The sequence below is a fragment of the Schistocerca nitens genome, chromosome 4 (assembly GCF_023898315.1).
Source record: "Schistocerca nitens isolate TAMUIC-IGC-003100 chromosome 4, iqSchNite1.1, whole genome shotgun sequence".
In the NCBI taxonomy this organism is placed as follows: Eukaryota; Metazoa; Arthropoda; class Insecta; order Orthoptera; family Acrididae; genus Schistocerca; species Schistocerca nitens.
Genome location: NC_064617.1, coordinates 918,868,226 through 918,889,056, shown reverse-complemented (window position 1 = coordinate 918,889,056; position 20,831 = coordinate 918,868,226). Strand labels below are relative to the sequence as shown.

At 39.2% G+C, this 20,831-nt stretch overlaps 1 protein-coding gene across 1 annotated transcript in view; it reads right to left on the bottom strand.

Annotated features, from left to right (window-relative positions):
• The window catches only part of LOC126253526 (telomere-associated protein RIF1-like), a 120,886-nt gene that overhangs the window by 25,955 nt on the left and 74,100 nt on the right, over positions 1-20,831 (bottom strand). The window contains exons 7-8 of the mRNA XM_049954906.1: positions 16,165-16,300; positions 13,624-14,683 (exon numbers count right to left, since the gene is read on the bottom strand). Coding sequence (XP_049810863.1) covers positions 13,624-14,683; positions 16,165-16,300 — 1,196 coding nt within the window. The remainder of the gene's footprint in view (positions 1-13,623; positions 14,684-16,164; positions 16,301-20,831) is intronic.

Here is a 20,831-nt window from a genome sequence, read left to right as displayed (position 1 = left end):
TGAAATGAGGGATATCATGTTTGGCAGTGTGTTCAGGAACAGGGTGGTCCACTTGTTTCTTGGCCACAGTTTGTCGGTGGCCATTCATGCGGACAGACAGCTTGTTGGTTGTCATGCCTACATAGAATGCAGCACAGTGGTTGCAGCTTTGCTTGTAGATCACATGACTGGTTTCACAGGTAGCCCTGCCTTTGATGAGATAGGAGATGTTAGTGACTGGACTGGAGTAGGTGGTGATAGGAGGATGTATGGGACAGGGTTTGCATCTAGGTCTATTAGAGGGGTTATGAATCATGAGGTAAGTGTGTGTGTGCATGTGCATGTGTATGTGTGTCTATGATTGACAAAGGCCTTAATGGTTGAAAGCTATAATTGTGTGAATCTTTTTGTTGTGCCTATCACGATTCAGCATCTCCACTACATGGTGAGTTCTCCAACAATGTTACAATCCATTCTGGATTTTCCATCATAAAAAGTGAACTTGTTGGTTTCATTTCACAAAAGCACGATGAGCTCAAGGCCAAAGTTTAGTGCAAACCCAGTAATCTTGAGGATTAAATAATCACAGTAAAGACACAGTCTGAAGAAAAAATGGTCCATTGTCAAGAATCTGCAGCTGAAACTTCCAATTTGTTCAGACAGCAGAATCAAGAAATTGCTGCTATAAAGCAAAAGTGCACTGACAATGTGAATGTTATACCAAGAAAGTAGGTGTACAAGCTAACTGTTTAGAGCTTTAACCCACGATTTAATGACATTAGCAAAGTGGAGTGCAAAATTATATCTTGAAATTTTGGAAAATGAGATTATACAGTATTCAATGAATGGAGTAGCAGACTTACTGCTACCATACCAGAACTTATTGTGAATCACAGTGAGGACACGATAGCTATTTAAAAATTGAATTCACATGTGGGGCAGTAAAGCATCAGAAAAATGTTCCACTTTTTGAGTTTGAAACACGTTTTGGAAACTGTCAGCAGGCTATCAAAGCATCTTTATTGTGACCATCAAATTACACACAGAAATAGGGAAAAACATTGGGATAAAAACACATCTTTAGATGATCCAGAAAAAGATCACAAATTGAAATTTTAATTCAATGGTTACCTTTTGCATAACGAGGAAAATTTACTTCGTCCTTTCACAATGCAATTGAAGAAGTGTCATATAGCATGGATAATACTCATCCTTTCACCACATGAGAACAGGTTTCACTGAAATTACAGACTGTAAAATCGCTTAGGCCAGTATTACACTATCAAATTTCTTTGTCAAAGATTTGATCAAAGATGTGATCAAATATATTTGACAAAGATCTTTGACGTAGCGCTAGAAGGGGTATTACACTGTCATCAAATTTTTCGTCAAAGTTCAAGATGGCTGACAACAACTTGTTATTAACCGCAGCAGTTGCACGTACTGCAATTGCGTTGTGTGCACATGCGGAAAAGAAGTGGGGGAAAAAAAGGAACCATACATACTAGGTTGACAGTCTTAAATTCCTGGGATTACAATTTGATAATAAATTCAGTTGGGAGGAGCACACCACAGAACTGCAGAAACGCCTTAACAAATCTGTACTTGCAATTCGATTGTTAGCAGACATAGGCAACATAAAAATGAAAAAGCTTGCATACTTTGCCTACTTTCATTCCATAATGTCATATGGTATAAAATTTTGAGGTAACTCTTCAAGTCAAACAAAAGTTTGCAGAGTCCAAAAGCGTGTAATACGTATTATTTGTGGAGTAAATTCACGGACGTCCTGCAGAAACCTCTTCAAAGAACTGGGTATACTAACTACTGCCTCTCAGTATATTTACTCCTTAATGAAATTTGTCCTAAATAATATATCTCTTTTTCCAACAAACAACTCAGTTCATACATACAATACCAGGAACAAAAATGATCTGCACAAGGACTTAAAAGCACTTACTTTAGTTCAAAAAGGGGTCCACTACTCAGGAACACTCATCTTCAATAATTTGCCAGCAAACATAAAAAATTTAGTTAGCCTACAAGTAAAGATCAGTTTAGAAGGAGCCTGAAAGAGTTACTAGTGGCCAACTCCTTCTACTCCATTGACGAAATTTTTAATAGAAACAAATGATATATTGTATTTATTCATACTATTAGTATGGTTATTTCAGCTTTTTTTAAAAAAAAAAAAAAAAAAAGAAGAGAGAGAGAGAGAGAGAGAGAGAGAGACATGTTCCACATCCACGAGGATCTCCTCAGCACGGATCCATGGAACAAAAAACTAATCTAATCTGGGTGAAGCCGTGGGTTTTACGACGACACGATAAAAGCATTGAACAAAACTTGTTACGTGAGCTTACAGGTGGAAGACGTCAAGTCGTACATCAATTACTTAAGAATGGATGAGCATACATTTCTGTATGTGCTCAGTGAAGTGTATCCTTATATCACAAAGCACAATATTCACTTAAGAACTGCTACATCTTCAGAAGACAGGCTCACTGTAACACTCCGATTCTTTGCTACAGGAGAGGGTTGGGTTAGGTTAGGTTAGGTTAGGTTAGGTTAGGCCAGGTCTCGTCTCCAATCTTCTTAATCTATTTTTGTATTCAGGGTGCCTCACGTTGTAAAGTGCCTCATCAGATTCATACATCTCTATTAATTTTGTAGTTGTCGGCACACACCATTTGTATTTACCCGTAATGTTTATACAAACAACGGACGACAGAACGCTGCAGCGATGCTGGCGCTCCATGTGGTAACATGTCACATTGCAGTGAACAGAAGACAAGCGATTTCTTTGATCAAATGTACAGTGAGGCCCTAGATTTGATCAAATATTGGACGACATTTGACAAAGTTCCTATTACACCGACAAAGATTTTTGACAAAGAAATTTGATAGTGTAATACTGGCCTTAGATAGAAGGGAAAATGCATCACACAGAAACACAGGTTACAGACAGCCTAGGAAGATTGTAATCATTGTCGAGAGGATTATCGACCACAGAATGACAGACAAATTCACGCAGAATCAAGAAAGGAATGTTGCACGCATGCGAGGCTGACATTTGCAATTATAATAAATGGAACTCTGTCCAAAACTGTAATAGCAATAACGAGTCAGCACTTGTCATTAATAATAATCAGTATAACAGGGATTATGATGTAAGAGGTGACTTTGATGCGAGAGCATAAAAGATTATCGAAGGTGTGTTGGCGCACATTATCGACAATGTTTGCAGTATTAACATTGACGGGCTTGTACATCTACATCTATACTCTGCAAACTATCATGAGGCGCATGGCAGAGGGGATGTCCCACTGTACCAGTTATCAGAGTTTCTTCCTGTCACACTCATGTATGGAGCATGGGAAGAATGATTGTTTGAATGCCTCTGTGCATGCAGTAATTATTCTAATCACATCCTTCTGGATAGCAGTGTAGTCGGGTACGTCCACTATTGAATAAATTGCACCTCAGTTGAGTGAGATTTCACAAAGCCAATCTTTTCCTGTGGGTAATGTTCGTTATCATCAATCCCACGGGAAACACAGAAGTGAGCTACTTAAGAATCAGATATTACTTAAGTTTTACACTGATAGCAAAGAATACGACCACAGTTTCCTGGTAATTCAATCATTATCTTTTGGGTATATTTCAGGGACAGGGCAGATGACAGCAAATGCAAAGTGGATTTTGCTGGGTGCAAGTTGTATATTCAGAAAGGTAATGAGGAAAGAGGAGTTGCATTTAGAGGATGCGTCAATAAGCAAGAACCATTTACAGGCTATTTAAGTCATCCCGCAAGCTTTTGGCACACTTGGAGCAATTATTAATTAGGAGAACACAAAATTTGCAAAAAATCAGTTCAGGATCTTAGGATACGTCACCACACCACAAGGATTCCAACCTGATTCGGACAAAATGGATGCTGTCAAATAATTTTCTGTACCAAAGTGTACTAAACAGCTAAAGTCATATCTTGGATTCTGTATTTTTTGCAGACAATTCTTCATGGGATGTTATCAGCACCAGGACTTATGAAATTGTTAGAAAGGGGTTACACTGCTGACAAGAACAGCACGAAACTTTCTATCTTGTAACATCTAAATTGTGGAATGAAAATTATTACATCATCCTGGTTTGTCGCTGAATTTTTTATTTAGAACCAGGCTCCAGAGATTATGTAATTGGTGTTGAATTGTATCAGACATTTGATGTCAACAGAAGTACAGTAAATGGGACAATAGCATCCACTGTTCAATCACTGAAAGGGACAAAAAGTATACAGTAACAGAGAGATACCTTAACCATCATCACGGTAAGTTCTGATTTTCTCTCTTGGGAAAGTGTACAACTGCAATGACTGACAACACTGCACACTCTTTTCTAGGGAGGTGTCATCTTATGTACTATCGACACGAGCCGAGTGCTAACACCACAGGAATTCGACTTTGATAAAAGATACATCTCTTGACAGATTAGCATCATAACTAAAGCACTGTCACATCTTTGTAGGGATACAAGGCTAATTTATCAAAGGTGTTGAAGAAGAAGAAAAGTTTGTCTGGATATTGTCATGGAATATGAAAGTCGATCAACATGCAGACAACAACCAAAAATGGCAGAGCACAAATACGATGATTTGAATGAGATAAATTGTAAGTTATTATCTCAAAGAGCAGGAAGTTTTGTTTCACAGATACAACATTAATTCTAACATGCTACTGAAAATTCTGTGAGGTATATTCAGAACAGCACTGCACATGTTAGACCATGCAGAAAGCTGAGCACCACGGAGGACTAATGCACAGTATAATCCCAAGCAAATCATGTGAGATGCTTTCCACTGACTTGTAAATGTTATTCAGCCTCAGTCCATTCTTAGTGTTAAATCAAAATAATGAAAAACAGTAAAATAAAATATATCCTCACGTTCCACTATAGACCAGCTTCCAACCCAGTGGAGCGCACTGTGCGTAAACTCTGACGTATTGTGGGAAACGTCATTAGAAATGGTACGAAAAGTTATTGGTCTTTGAGATTGATAACAATAGCCTCCCCTATGACAGTACAGGAAAGCCATCTTGGCACTGTTCTCTTTGATGAAAATCCATCTAGTATTTTTGAGCATTTTATAACTTTTCTGCCGAGAATAACTACATCACCAATCCCACATCATATGAAGAAGAAAGCTAACAAGAAAGAAGCATGGCCAAATAGTGAATGAAGCCTGTTATAAAGTTTGTGACTCTGTTTTTGTGAGCACACACATGAAGTCTTCTAAGACCTATGAAATTAAGACACTCCCACATTGTTTTACTGAGCCACTTTGCTTCAGTAAAACTGTGTATCCAGACTGTATTCATTTGGAATACATTAACTCTGGGTAATCACAAGGACTGTGGCATGTCAAAAATGTAAATCTATATCATAAAAGCAAATGACTTTATTCTGTCAGTGTTGTGTACAATTTCACTGAGTTACAGTCTATGCAACTGCAAGTCATAGTGTTAAGAAGCGCATGTCAGCTAGCCTGTCTTGAACACGACGACGACAAAAGGGGTCAAAATTACCCCCGTAATAGTTTTTTCTTCAATCTCACATCCAACTTTTTACTTCATTTATGACATCATATGACTTCCAAATTTTTTTCCACCTCTTTACAATGATACTTACATATTTTTGTGGATTTCATTCGATATACTTACAACAGTGGTAGGGCTCAGTTTGACACAGCTGTAATTTTTTCCTGAATGTATGTAAACAATCCAACAATGATGTGGTAACAATCAGCAATTGTGCAAAGTTGCTTCTGCTCACTTTTGCGTCTTGACACTTGCACTTTCTAATCTGCAGAAGTTTGTATCGTGTCATTCAGGAAGTATTATTAACCAAGACGTTTTCCTGTCATGCCAGCATGGACTTTCAGATAAAGAAATGTTGAATTGAATTGGAGATTGACTTCACTCGTGAAGGTGACAACTTTGTGCCAGAAACAAGTGAAGATGGAGACGAAGACAATATGAACAAGGAGGGATTAGTGGAGGTGGTTTCAAACACCGATCTACATCAGTAATTACCTCAACCATCACAGTTGGCCCAGTTGAATGCCTCTACAAAGGTGGTCACTAGGGGCGGAAATGAGTGGGACATTACAACATTTGTAGACAGCCTTCCTGCAGAAGATGAAAAATTGGCAAAGGAGAGGGAGGTCCAACTCTTTACACTGGACAATGACTAGACAACTATCACCAGTGTTTTCTCTCTTATTTTTGACGAAGCAATGCTGTCTCAGTAATGCCAAGGAATAGATTTCAAGAGCTTCTCAGATTTCTCCGTTTCAACGAAAAATTAATTTGAGTCAAATGCCTGCTAGCCAACAAATTCATCAGTGTCTGAAATTTGGGAAATTAGGCCCAACAAATATGGTCCTAAGCTGCTACTCACTCATTTAGCAAGAAAATATATATATATATATATATATATATATATATATATATATATATATATATATAATAGAGGGAAACATTCCACGTAGGAAAAATATATCTAAAAACAAAGATGATGTGACTTACCAAATGAAAGTGCTGGCAGGTCGACAGACACACAAACATACACACAAAATTCAAGCTTTCGCAGCAAACTGTTGCCTCATCAGGAAAGAGGGAAGGAGAGGGAAAGACGAAAGGATGTGGGTTTTAAGGGAGAGGGTAAGGAGTCATTCCAATCCCGGGAGCGGAAAGACTTACCTTAGGGGGAAAAAAGGACGGGTATACACTCGCACACATGTCTTAGAGAGTGGTTGGTGGGTGCTGACATGATACAGCCGTCTCCCTACTGCGTCTCAGACATGCTCTAAGGGATTCCAATCAGGAGATCTAGCAGACCACACAATGCGTGCAATATCCTCTGTTTCCAAAAAAAAAGATCAACCACCCGTGCTTATGACGTCCATCAATACGAAATCTGGACCCACTGCATCTCGCAACAATCATACATGAGATTCCAAGATCTCCTCAAGCTACCTGACAGCAGTGACTAACATTATCACAGCCCACACCATTAGGGGTAATCCTGCATATCTGTCTCTTTAAATAATGTTTGGGTCCCGAAATAGTGTTCCACATTCCCTCCAGATGTGAATCCATCAAGAATCACTCTCCAGACCAAATTGGCACTCATCTGGGAAAAGAACACTGGCCCACCGTTCGACCATACAGATAGCATGTTGACGGCTCCACTCTAGACATTCCCTTCTGTGAAGATATGTCAGAGAAACAGACAGCAGGTATCCAACAATAAAGGTCACACTGTTGATGTCTTCTATATACCATTTGCCTTGATCCAACACATCCAGGGGATGCTGTGAGGTAAGATGCCAGTTGCAGTGCCATACTAAGGCAGTACCATAGTGCCCCTGCAGCCAAATAACGGTCCACTCTTTCTGATGTCACATGTGGTCGGCCCTGTCCTTGTCTCCAGGATACAGATTCGTTCTCTATAAACTATCACCTCATTTGAGAAACAACAGAACAATTCACATTAAGCCATCGGGCCACATCAGTTTACAATTCTTCTGCAATTCTTTCTATGGCCCCCCACAGCAGAGTGTCTTCTCTCTGCCATACTGCACTATCTGTGGCTGTGTACAAAGCGAATATGGATGTGGGACTACTCTGCAAACACTACCCCACCCGATAGGTGTCCCGATGTCATTGCTGGAGCTATTGTCCATTGATCGGAATGCCATCTTCTATACAGAACAAGATTGTAATGACATCTGTTGACAGTTTGTATGGTTATATTGTGAATTAGACACAGAATGGGTAAACAGCATTTTGTTGCTTTAATTTTGGACACCAGTGTAGTATTGTTATCGTAGATTGTAAATTTAAACTAAATTGTGCTCTTTTAAAATTGTTAAGGAATGTAGGACTATGTTCATTCAAAACACTCTTTCTCTAATTTCATTGTCCAACTACTTGAGAAATAGGTTAGTTTCAGAATTTTCAGATGCTCAAAAAATTTTATTTTCATAAGTTATGGTACGAGTGTTTGGAAACATAATTTAATTCGTAGCAAATCAGTGTTTGTAGTTCACCATTCAGCCAAAGTATACATCATCCCTGAATTTTATTGTACATCACTGCAAATCAACATGCGTCTTTGAGAATTTTTGAAAGCGACCATTGTCCTTTTCATAATTTACGAGCAATCAGGGTTTGTGATTTATTTACTGTAGTACTTTTTCTAACTGACATTTTGTGTTACATCTAATTTCCCTTAAAGAGAAGTAGCCTTATATATTTTCTGTATTTATCATAAATTAACCCTGTTTCAGAGTTTGTAACAACGATAATTAACATAAAAACGTTTTAGGAAACTATTAATTTCTACCACAGGTTTTTGTGTTGCCTTAATAAAAACCTCGGTTTGCATATCTGCTTCGATTCTTATACAGAGTTAGCAACTTTTTAGTTCTACAGATCAAAAGATAATCAGCAGATTTAATTAAAAGTCCTTTGTTCACTGCCCCGTATTACATTGCACCAGCCAAAATGGAGCCCCACTGTGAATGCTGCTCTCAAACACGGGATGACCTGGTTGATGTTCGTAAGCAGCCGGGGATCACACTGACTACTGTCATATGATTGACAGCTGCTGCGAACTGGTCTGTTGGAAGAGCTCCTGGGAGACGTGTACCTGCGATACCTGTACAAGAGGTACCTCAAGTATTATTCTCTCATGTGGATCCTATCTCCTCAGTGGAAAGTATAGTATCTATCATTAACTGTCCACTTGACAGCAAGTGACATCGCAATGGAAGATATAGGCATCCCTTGGATGGGGACTATGGAGGACTAGGGGTGTCGTACCAATCCCCCTAACCAACAAGTCTGATCTGCTGCCTTTCACTGAAACTCAGCCAGTGGGACTCACTACACCTGTTAAGGGGAAACCTCTTTTGTTTGGTGTCAGGAGGCAGCAAATGCAAAAGGTTAGTCTATTAATCGTCAGCAGTTCAAATGTGCAGCAAATGATGGTACCCCTTAGGGAAATGTGCAGCAAGGGACAGGAAAGGACACCAGGCGCGCTAACTGTGTATCCCTGGAGGCCACACTCAACATGTTGAAGAGGCTATTCCAGCTGTAGGGTTCCCCTCAATACGTCAGGTATGCACTATACATCAGAGACTGATACTCGTGTACCTGACTGTGTGTGGGGTGCAGACAAGGGTCTTTTAGATTAGGCGACTCTCCAACCAATCCACATAATGATGGCTGTAGGAAACACAGAAGGATCAATGAAAGATTGAAAGAGAGCATTAAAATCCTAATGGTTACTGCCAAAGTACCAACACTCATGAAAAGCAATGAAGCTCACATAAAACTAGGTACAGAAAGCTGGCTGAAAACTGAAATTGGCAGTACTGAGATTTTTGGGGAAAATTTAAATGTATATTGAAAGGATAGGCAAATGGGAAATGGAAGTGGCGTATTTGTCGCAGTAGACAAAAAACTCAAATTCACTGAGGAAGAAATTTAAGCTGCATGTAAGAGTGTTTGTGCAAGATTCAGTATCATGGGTTGGCATAAAATGATGAATGGATCCTTCTACCGGCCGCCAGACTCACATCCTGATGTAAATGAAAACTTGAAAACCTCAGTTCACTTGTTCGTTAAGTTCCCCAATCATAATGTAATCATCAGTGGAGATTTTAATCATCCAAGAATTTATTGGGAAAATTACAATTTTGTTAGTAGTGGGTGTGATAAGACACACTGTGAAACTTGACTAAATGTCTTCTCTGAAAACTACCTAGAACAGATAGTTAAGAACCCCACTCATGATGGAAATATATTGGATTTAATGGCAAAAAAAAATAGACCTGACCTCTTTGCGGACGTCCACACTGAAACTGGTTATTAAAGACTATGATGCAGTTATGGCAACAATGATAACCAAAGTACGAAACACAATTAAAACAAATGAAGATATATACGTTCAGTACACTAGAAAGAAAAACGGTAATGTCTTACCTCAGTGAGAAACTTTAAACTTTCAGCACAGGGCAGGAGTGTGTAGAGGAACTCTGGCTCAAGTTTAAAAGAATAATTGACCATGCACTGGACAGATATGTACCCACTACAACAGGTCATAATGGGAGGAACCTTCCATGGTAGAGTGTCAGAGACTCCTGCATAATAGGTGTAAAACAAAGCACAGTTACAGTCCAGTCCCTAGCGAATGAGACCGCTATTAAAATTGGGGGTAGCAAAGCAAGAGCTGAAATGCTTAACTCCGTTTTCAAATGTTCCTTTACAAAGGAAAACCTAGGAAAACTGCCCCAACATAATCCTCGTACCACTGAAAAGGTGGTATTGAGAAATGGCTGAAATCGTTAAAATTGAACAAAGCTCCAGGGCTTGATGGAATCCCTGTCAGATTCTAAACTGAATTTGAGGTCAAGCTAGCCCCTTGTCTCACTGTAATCATTGTAGATCCCTCGAATAAAAAACTGCCTAGTTCTTGCAAAATGGCATAGGTCACACCTGTCTACAAGAAGGGTAGTAGAAGTGATCCACAAAACTACCGCCCAACATCCATGACACTGATTTGTTGCAGAATCTTATAACATATTCTCAGCTCAAATATAATGATGTACCTTGAACAGAATAGTTTTCGAAAACATAAATCGTGTGAAACCCGACTCGCACTTTTTTCACGTGACACACTAAAAGCTTTGGATTGAGGCAACCAGGTATATGCACTATTTCTTGATTTCCGAAAAGCATTTGACTGAGTACTGCACCTACACTTATTGTCAAAGGTACGATCACATGGGGTATTGAGTGAAATTTGTGACTGGACTGACGACTTTTTGGTAAGACAGCTTGTCATCTTGGTGAGTCAGTCAGATATAGCAGTAACTTTGGGTGTGTCCCCGCGAAATGTGTTGGGTCTCTTGCTGTTTGTGTTGTATATTAATGACCTTGCAGACAATATTAATATTTAAATCAAGCTTTCTGGAGATGATGCAATTATCTATAATGAAGTACTATCTAAGAGAAGCTGCATAAATATCCAATCAGATCTTGATAAGATTTCAACATGGTGCAGAGATTGGCAACTTGCTTGAAATGTTCAGAAATGTAAAATTGTTCCATTCACAAAACAAAGAAACATAGTATCCTATGATTATACTATCAATGAGTCACTGTTAGAATCTGCCTACTCATACAAATACCTGGGTGTAACACTTTGTAGGGATATGAAATGGAATGATCATTTAGGCTCACTCATGGGTAAAGCAGGTGGGAGACTTCGGTTTATTGGTAGAGTACTGAGGAAGTACAATCAATCTACTAAGAGACTGCTTACCAATCAATTGTGTGTCCCATCCTAGAAAGTGTGTGGGACCCATACCACATTGAACTAACAGGGGATATTGAATATATATAGAGAAGGGCAGCACGAATGGTCACAGGTTTCTTTAATCCAGGGGAGAGTGTCACAGAGATAATGAAGGAATTGAATCGCAGACACTCTAAGAAAGATGTAAACTATTCCAAGAAAGTCTATTGGCAAAGTTTTAAGAACCGGCTTTAAATGATTATTCTAGAGATATACTAACAACCCCCTACGTATCGCTCATGCAGGGATCATGAGGATAAGATTAGAATAATTACTGCATGCACAGAAGCATTCGAACAATCATCCCTCCCACACTCCTTAAAGGAATGGAACAAAAAGAAACCTTACATTACTGGTACAATGGGACGTACCCTCTGCCATGCACCTCACATTGGTTTGTGGAGTATATAGATTTGGAAAGACATAGACATGTCAAATCGATGATATTTTTTGTTAAAATAAGTAAATGTACTGAAACTTCCTGGCAGATTAAAACTGTGTGCCCGACCGAGACTCGAACTCGGGACCTTTGCCTTTTGCGGGCAAGTGCTCTACCATCTGAGCTACCGAAGCACGACTCACGCCCGGTCCTCACAGCTTTACTTCTGCCAGTATCTCGTCTCCTACCTTCCAAACTTTACAGAAGTTCTCCTGCGAACCATGCAGAACTAGCACTCCTGAAAGAAAGGATATTGTGGAGACATGGCTTAGCCACAGCCTGGGGGATGTTTCCAGAATGAGATTTTCACTCCGCTGCAGAGTGAAAATCTCATTCTGGAAGTAAATGTACTAATTATCAAGTTATTTAACTGCTGTTGTAACTCGCAGAAAGATACAAGTCTGAAAATATTTTACTGGGGGTCAGAATGACCTCTTCCTGTCACTTTAGGAATGTCACGAAGCCCTGCTGTTCCAGTATTAAACAGCAGATGAGCTAATGTCGCATGTGTTACAGCATTGTTTGCACTAAGTTGAAGTTTGTGTGTCACCTTCACATGTCAGAAGATGTAGTGGATGAAGCAGCGAGAAAAACTGTATATACATCTATACTATTTTGTAATGCACAGACAGAAAGACTGTGATGCACGTGTGTTTCAAGGTATTTCATTTTTGTCGGAGTAACTTACGTTATCTAGTTTCTTGTTGTCGGGCACGGTCAAGTGGCGTCACTGGGAGCAGCATCTGCCATTATGGAAGGCACTATGTCACAGTATGATGTGGTGTGTTGAAGCTACGATTATGGTTTGTCCGAGGGCAACTCACCCTTGTCACCGTCACTGCAGCTGGGGAAGTCAATGCTTGATCGCACTCCTACCTGACCATCATTGAGGTGTGTGTGTGGTTTTTTTTTTTTTTTTTTTTAATGCCCCCCCCCCCTGAAATTTTGGACTGTAAAGCGTTATGTTTCTTTTGCTTTCCTGCACCTACACTCAGGTATTCCAGTTTTACATCAATTAGTCATGTGTTGTATCTGTCTGAATTTTCTGTTGTGTAAAAGAGCGCATTGATATTTCTTGCTGATGTCAACAATGGGCCTGGTTTAGCAGATGCCAGCATGCTATCAGGTTTGTGCAATAGTACACGAGAGAACAAATCACTGTGTAAACGTGTGTGACAGGTTGCACTGGTCTGACACCTTTATTGAGTAGTACTTTTATATTTTACCCATAGAGCAGTCTGTATTGTATTGCACGAAGTTTTCGATTTAATAAGTGTCACTATATACCTTACTGGAATGATTGATAAACGTAGACTTCGTTCAGCATTGGTCGACTTGTTAACTTGCGACTGTTGCAGACATTTCCTGAACCTGACAACACAGGATTTATGAGGAGGAGGACCAAAACCATTTGCAGCAAATAGATGATAGGGACAATGCCCATGAGGATATAACACATTATAAGGAGAACATACTACAAAAAATATTACTCAGGAATCGATCTCGATTTCAAAGATGTGCAAAAATGGACTCTTTCATATGGTCTGCCTTCATTTTGGTTACTGTATTGTTTTTACTTTACAGTAGTTATTTTTTGATTTGTAATTCCTTTTCTTTCATTCACTGCTTCCCTTGAAACTATAATCTCCCCCCCCCCCCCCCCAACACACATGCACACAGGAAGAACAAAACCTTTTCTGAGCAGTTTACCTACATGTATCAACAACATGCACACAAAAGACCACCACCAGTGCAACTATTAACACTATTGGAACACATACCTGTTACTGTTTTGTTTCCACTTCCAGATGCTGTATGAGATGCAAACACAACAGCTCCTCTGGATTGTCGCAAGTTGGTAGACACTGTGAACTCGTTATCCGACCGTACACTGTCTTCGTTACAATTACCATTTTCAAGTATTTCCCTGCATCCTGCTTCCAATAAATCATCACTCATGGCTATATTCCAGTCTCCCAAAATTGAATCAAATTCTTTTTGGTTTAACACATCTTCTTGCCATTGTATAGAATTTTCATTGGCCTCCTTCACACCCACAAGAGAATCTGCTGGAACAACTTTTTCTTGTCTCTCTTCTGATCTTCCAACATCTGTCTTCACCAAATTTCTCACTGTTACAGTATCATTGGACACAACCACCAATTCTTCTTGTACAGGTTTCTGATGGTTTTGTTTTGTGTTTAGGGTTTCTATGTCTTCACTTGCTGCTGTCTGATTCAAGTTAGTATCTTTCGGCTCTGCATTATTATCATACATTATTTTCTCAACTGCCTGACTGGGTAGAGGTAAGTCCTTTGTGCACTCATCATAGCCTGAGGAGCGGGAGGAGATTTTATTCTTCGATTTACTAACTCCTGAACAGTAAGTTTCATCTTTGGTATCGTTTGTACATTGTCTACTGATGCTTGTTTCAATGACCGGTTGTGTTTGATCTGTGTCAGTGTTTGGTAATTTTGAGAGTAAAATCTTATCTGTCTTCTGCACTAGAGAGCTATGACCACTACTGAATGAATTTTCCTGGGCATCTGTACTATTACTTTCTTCGGAATGGTACTGTAGTCGGTCATTGTCACAGAGAGAGTCGCCAAACGATTTGAATACCATTTCACAAACTTCAGAACTTTCATTCTGAAAGCCTTCCAAATTCACTGCGTAGTTTTTATCCGCTAACTGCTGAGAACTGTAATCATCAGATTTCCGAATTACAGCTGCCAATCCCCCTCTTCGTTGAATCCGCTGACCCTTTCTTCGGGAACGTGATGAATTAACTTCTGCTGCTGTAGCTCCAGCTTTGATTCTGTTGAGCTTTTCTTCATAAACCTGGTTTTAAAAGAGTAAACATTTTAAAGATACAATTTAACTGCTCAAAACAAAAAGAAATTTTGTATCATTAAAATCTAAAATTCTCTCACTCAATGATAAATGTAACAAATCCATATTATCAAAAAGCAGAAAATAAATTGAATTATCTCTGGAATTCTGCAAATCAATGAGAATTTGCTAAGATCACATGATCACAGAATTATATTTGTTCACAGATAAGGGGGAGGGGAGAGCAACAGAATGAGAAAAATAATGTGTCTAAGTGTGTGAAATAAACAATGAAAAGGCCTACAAAAGATTGTGGAGCACAAATTAATGGAATAACTGGGACTGCCAGGAGGGTAGGTATTAAAATCGTGAAATTATTCAGATGGGGAAATCAAGTGGCATATGATACAGATAAAGAAAAACAGCACACCCATAAAGTATGAACAGAACAAGTAATGAAACTTACAACTCATGACCGTCACTCTTCTGATACAAAGCTTTACTATGTTGTGTGAGACAACTGGACAACCCACCACATATGCTTTAACTAGAAGCTTCCCGGATCAAATGTGGCTCGAAATGGAAAGTTTTTAGACCAGATCTCTATAATCTTGCTGTTATCCTTTCTCTTTGAAAGGTTTTATGTCAGATGTTACTTATGTTTGTAATAATCAAAGCTATCCATAGATTTGACGTCTATGAAAAAGGAAATGTTGGCTCACATTTATGTGGAAGCCTACGTTTAAGTTCATAAAGTATAGAACTGAAAATATTCTGTAATGATTTTCAAATGATCATCCAAATATGAATAGATCAATGTAAGCAGAATATGTATACTAGTAATGGATCAAGCTATAGATATGCTTCATGTGTTGCCTGATTTGTTTAAGTATTCCCTTTCAGTGTCAGCACTTTAAAATAAGGTGAGTGGAATTGCTCTCCAAATTTTACCAACATCTGCATGAAACCAGACAAATATCCTCTTCTTTAACCCTTGTAAATGTAAGTCCTCTGTGGAATTTAAAGGTCTTGCAATTATTCTGATCATTCTTGTCCTCAGTTCCCTTCCCATCCAATTCCAATATTTTTTAATTGTTTCCATTCAATACCCTATAGATATTATTCCTTTCAACAATATTTCCTAAATCTCAAACCATTCTAATGTCATGCGCTATAAACACTTCCTTGTGGTCTGTACCCAAATACAAGTGTTTAGATGTGTCTCAGCAAAGCTGAGTGACTCATACTTTTTCTATACTACTACTACTACTACTAGTAGTAGTAGTAGTAGTACAACTATTACTTGCTTTCTACAATTTTTTCTGATCTCCTTTCCTTTTCAGAGCTCTAAACAGTACCTTGGCTGGAAATACCCATTATCTGTTACTTTTCACTGCTGTTGTTACACATACATCACAATATTCATGTTCATTAGACATTAAAACCATAAATATATATTTACGTAACTTTTTTTGAGCTTTGATGCTTACCTTAAGAACCCTCTTAACAACTGCAACTTTTGGCTCCCTTAAAGGCAATGCACTGATTCTTGCTTCATCCATACTGCTTATATCACCAATTGTTTTTATCCCCTGCTCTTCAAAATACCTTACAGCATTTCTGGCCCTGAAAGTGATACACACTGCAGTCACAATTTGGTAATGTTAATGAAATTGACAAGATAAATCCAAATAATTTAGCTTTACATCAACAAAATCATTACTCTATTCATACACATATATATCTATTTGCTTAATTTATTTCTGTGGGACATCCACACAAATGTTACACCGTCATGCAGTACATCAGCTTACGGAATACAATCACCATTAACAAATAACTTGCATCAGAGTGCACATGTCATGCTGTACCAGTTATGATAGGAGTGCAGTACAGCTCACAAGTAGAACCGGTGTACGACGTGCTACCCAAAACTTCCAAGAATATCCTCATAAAAGTATGGAAACTTGCCTCACATCTTCATTTCCACCGTTACATCAAAACAGCCCCTTTGCACTTGTCTGTAACAATTCCAGTGATTTTCTCTTTGTTGGAAGCAGTGTTGGAAGTCTACTGGGTGAATTGTGTTCTAAATTATTTCACAATATGCTTGAATTTCTTCTATGAAGTCAAGCTGCCAACCTCTCAATTTCATATTCAGGAAGAGGAAGAAATGGCAAGTGGTCAGATCAGGCAAGGTGGGTGGATGGGGGACAGTCGTCATGTTTTTCCGCCCCAAATTCCCTCACAGTAAGTGAACCGTGTGCAGGTGCATGATCATACTGCAGCAACCAGTCTTCATTCTCATATACCTTCTCTATGACTTAGTGACAATATGGAAGAAATTCCTTATCGACAATTATGCGCATGTCACAAAAATACATTAGCATTGATTTTATACACTGCTGCTTACTTGGTGTGCTTTTTTGGACTACAGAGAGGAAGGTTTATGGAAAAAGTTCAAGGCAATCGTAAAATGCGTTTTAGACAGGTACGTGCCGAGTAAAACTGTGAGGGACGGGAAAAACCCACCGTGGTACAACAACAAAGTTAGGAAACTACTGCGAAAGCAAAGAGAGCTTCACTCCACGTTTAAACGCAGCCAAAACCTCTCAGACAAACAGAAGCCAAACGATGTCAAAGTTAGCGTAAGGAGGGCTATGCGTGAAGCGTTCAGTGAATTCGAAAGTAAAATTCTATGTACCGACTTGACGGAAAATCCTAGGAAGTTCTGGTCTTACGTTAAATCAGTAAGTGGCTCGAAACAGTATATCCAGACACTCCGGGATGATGATGGCATTGAAACAGAGGATGACACGCATAAAGTTGAAATACTAAACACCTTTTTCCAAAGCTGTTTCACAGAGGAAGACCGCCCTGCAGTTCCTTCTCTAAAACCTCGCACAAACGAAAAAATGGCTGACATCGAAATAAGTGTCCAAGGAATAGAAAAGCAACTGCAATCACTCAACAGAGGAAAGTCCACTGGACCTGACGGGATACCAATTCGATTCTACACAGAGTACGCGAAAGAACTTGCCCCCCTTCTAACAACCGTGTACCGCAAGTCTCTAGAGGAATGGAGGGTTCCAAATGATTGGAAAAGAGAACAGGTAGTCCCAGTCTTCAAGAAGGGTCGTCGAGCAGATGCGCAAAACTATAGACCTATATCTCTGACGTCGATCTGTTGTAGAATTTTAGAACATGTTTTTTGCTCGAGTATCATGTCGTTTTTGGAAACCCAGAATCTACTATGTAGGAATCAACATGGATTCCGGAAACAGCGATCGTGTGAGACCCAACTCGCTTTATCTGTTCATGAGACCCAGAAAATATTGGATACAGGCTCCCAGGTAGATGCTATTTCTCTTGACTTCCGGAAGGCGTTCGATACAGTTCCGCACTGTCGCCTGATAAACAAACTAAGAGCCTACGGAATATCAGACCAGCTGTGTGGCTGGATTGAAGAGTTTTTAGCAAACAGAACACAGCATGTTGTTATCAATGGAGAGACGTCTACAGACGTTAAAGTAACCTCTGGCGTACCACAGGGGAGTGTTATGGGACCATTGCTTTTCACAATATATATAAATGACCTAGTAGATAGTGTCGGAAGTTCCATGCGGCTTTTCGCGGATGATGCTGTAGTATACAGAGAAGTTGCAGCATTAGAAAATTGTAGCGAAATGCAGGAAGATCTGCAGCGGATAGGCACTTGGTGCAGGGAGTGGCAACTGTCCCTTAACATAGACAAATGTAATGTATTGCGAATACATAGAAAGAAGGATCCTTTATTGTACGATTATATGATAGCGGAACAAACACTGGTAGCAGTTATTTCTGTAAAATGTCTGGGAGTATGCGTGCGGAACGATTTGAAGTGGAATGATCATATAAAATTAATTGTTGGTAAGGCGGGTACCAGGTTGAGATTCATTGGGAGAGTGCTTAGAAAATGTATTCCTTCAACAAAGTAGGTGGCTTACAAAACACTCGTTCGACCTATACTTGAGTATTGCTCATCAGTGTGGGATCCGCACCAGATCGGGTTGACGGAGGAGGTAGAGAAGATCCAAAGAAGAGCGGCGCGTTTCGTCACAGGGTTATTTGGTAACCGTGATAGCGTTACGGAGATGTTTAATAAACTCAAGTGGCAGACTCTGCAAGAGAGGCGCTCTGCATCGCGGTGTAGCTTGCTCGCCAGGTTTCGAGAGGGTGCATTTCTGGATGAGGTATCGAATATACTGCTTCCCCCTACTTATACCTCCCGAGGAGATCACGAATGTAAAATTAGAGAGATTAGAGCACGCACGAAGGCTTTCAGACAGTCGTTCTTCCCGCGAACCATACGCGACTGGAACAGGAAAGGGAGGTAATGACAGTGGCACGTAAAGTGCCCTCCGCCACACACCGTTGGGTGGCTTACGGAGTATAAATGTAGATGTAGATGTAGAAGGTGCCTTCCACTATGAGAATCTCCATTTTGTTTCAAGGTCATAACCTTACACCAATGACTCATTGGTAGTTACGACCCTGGACTGTAAATTTGGATCAGCTCTGTTATTTGCAGTTCAGGTCACCCCAGATATTGTTGATTGGCATTCAAAAGACCAGGAACGAACTTTGCTAAACTTCGCCTCACATTCAATTCATCAACAAGAATCCAATGACAAACTCCATACAAAGTTACAATAATTTCACAAATATTATAGATTATCTGTCTTCTTTCCTTATGGACCACTTCTATCACCTTTACAGTCGCTTCCCGAGTTGTGCATGATGTTTGTTGGCCCAAATGTTTGTCATCGTCCAGAGTCCCAGCTATCATTTAAACCAAACAAATGGTTCTTGCCTGGCTCTTAGCTTGCTCACCACAAGCCTCCCTTAGGATGTGGTGGGTTTCAGCTGAAATTTTGTGGAGCTTGAAACAAAATTTAATGCAGATCTTTCAAATCAGCCATTTTGAAATTTGCGCACACAGTAGAGCAAATATAAAGAAAACAACAACACACCAATGTCCTCACAATGATGCCACATGGTAGCTGACACACTCAGAGGTGCCTAGTGATTTAAGTCTGTACAGCTGACTGGGTGCAGTACTCACATTATTAGTAATTTTGGGTAATATCTAGTACATAAAGACACTCACTGATTCTGAAGAACCATTGAAGGAACAAAAATTTTGTCACATTATATACATAAGAATACTGTATCACACATCAATTCTCTATGAAACAAAATGAAGGAATTTCCATTCTACGGTGGAGCACGGAAGAGTAGTCACTTGTATACTTCTGTATTAGACGTTGTTAGTGTAATTTTATTTTAACACACTGTTTATGGGAATGGTATACAGGGAAATAAATTATGTTCACAGATTTCACCATGAAAACCTGTTCTTGGAATTTTTTAAATAGGTTTTTGCAAGAAATTATGACTTTCACTAAGTATCTATAAAGTGCAGCAAATACAGTGATGAATACAAAAAGTTTATCCACTTGTCAGTCTACAGTACAAAATTTGTTTACCATAGCATCCATTCCCTCTATCATAAAAATTAAGCCTCCATGATTCATGCGATAAAACAACAAGAATGAAAAATAAAGTACTATATACCTCTGATAAATATTCTTATACTCTAAATCTCTTACGGAATATGTAACTAGAGTGCTACATCACTGATAACAGCTGTAGTTTATTTCTTTTGTTATTACAAATATAAGATGCATAATAACTTCCTAATCATATCTCAAGCTGTTGCAATAACATTGGAGTGACCGAAAAAATGCATAGTCTTTGAAGTAATAAAAATTTGTGACTACAGCAGATTCGGCAATATTTCCATTCATTCAGATTCTTATATTTTTGTATTAGATATGGATGACAACATTAGGATTACAAACAAAGATTTGATATGGCTTTTTAGCAGGTCTGTTGCATGCTGGTAACAGATTCTTAAATACGGAAGTAAGGAAGGAAGGAAGGAAAATTTGGGCTTTACATCCTGTCAGCAACATGGTCATTAGACATTATGAATTCTTTTTGGGGACTGATGAGACAGGAAACTGACCCTGTCCTTTTCAAAATAATAATGCTAATTAATTGTGGGAGTGGCACAGCTGTCTGAAGCCTGGAGCCAGAGATTGATAAAGTCTTT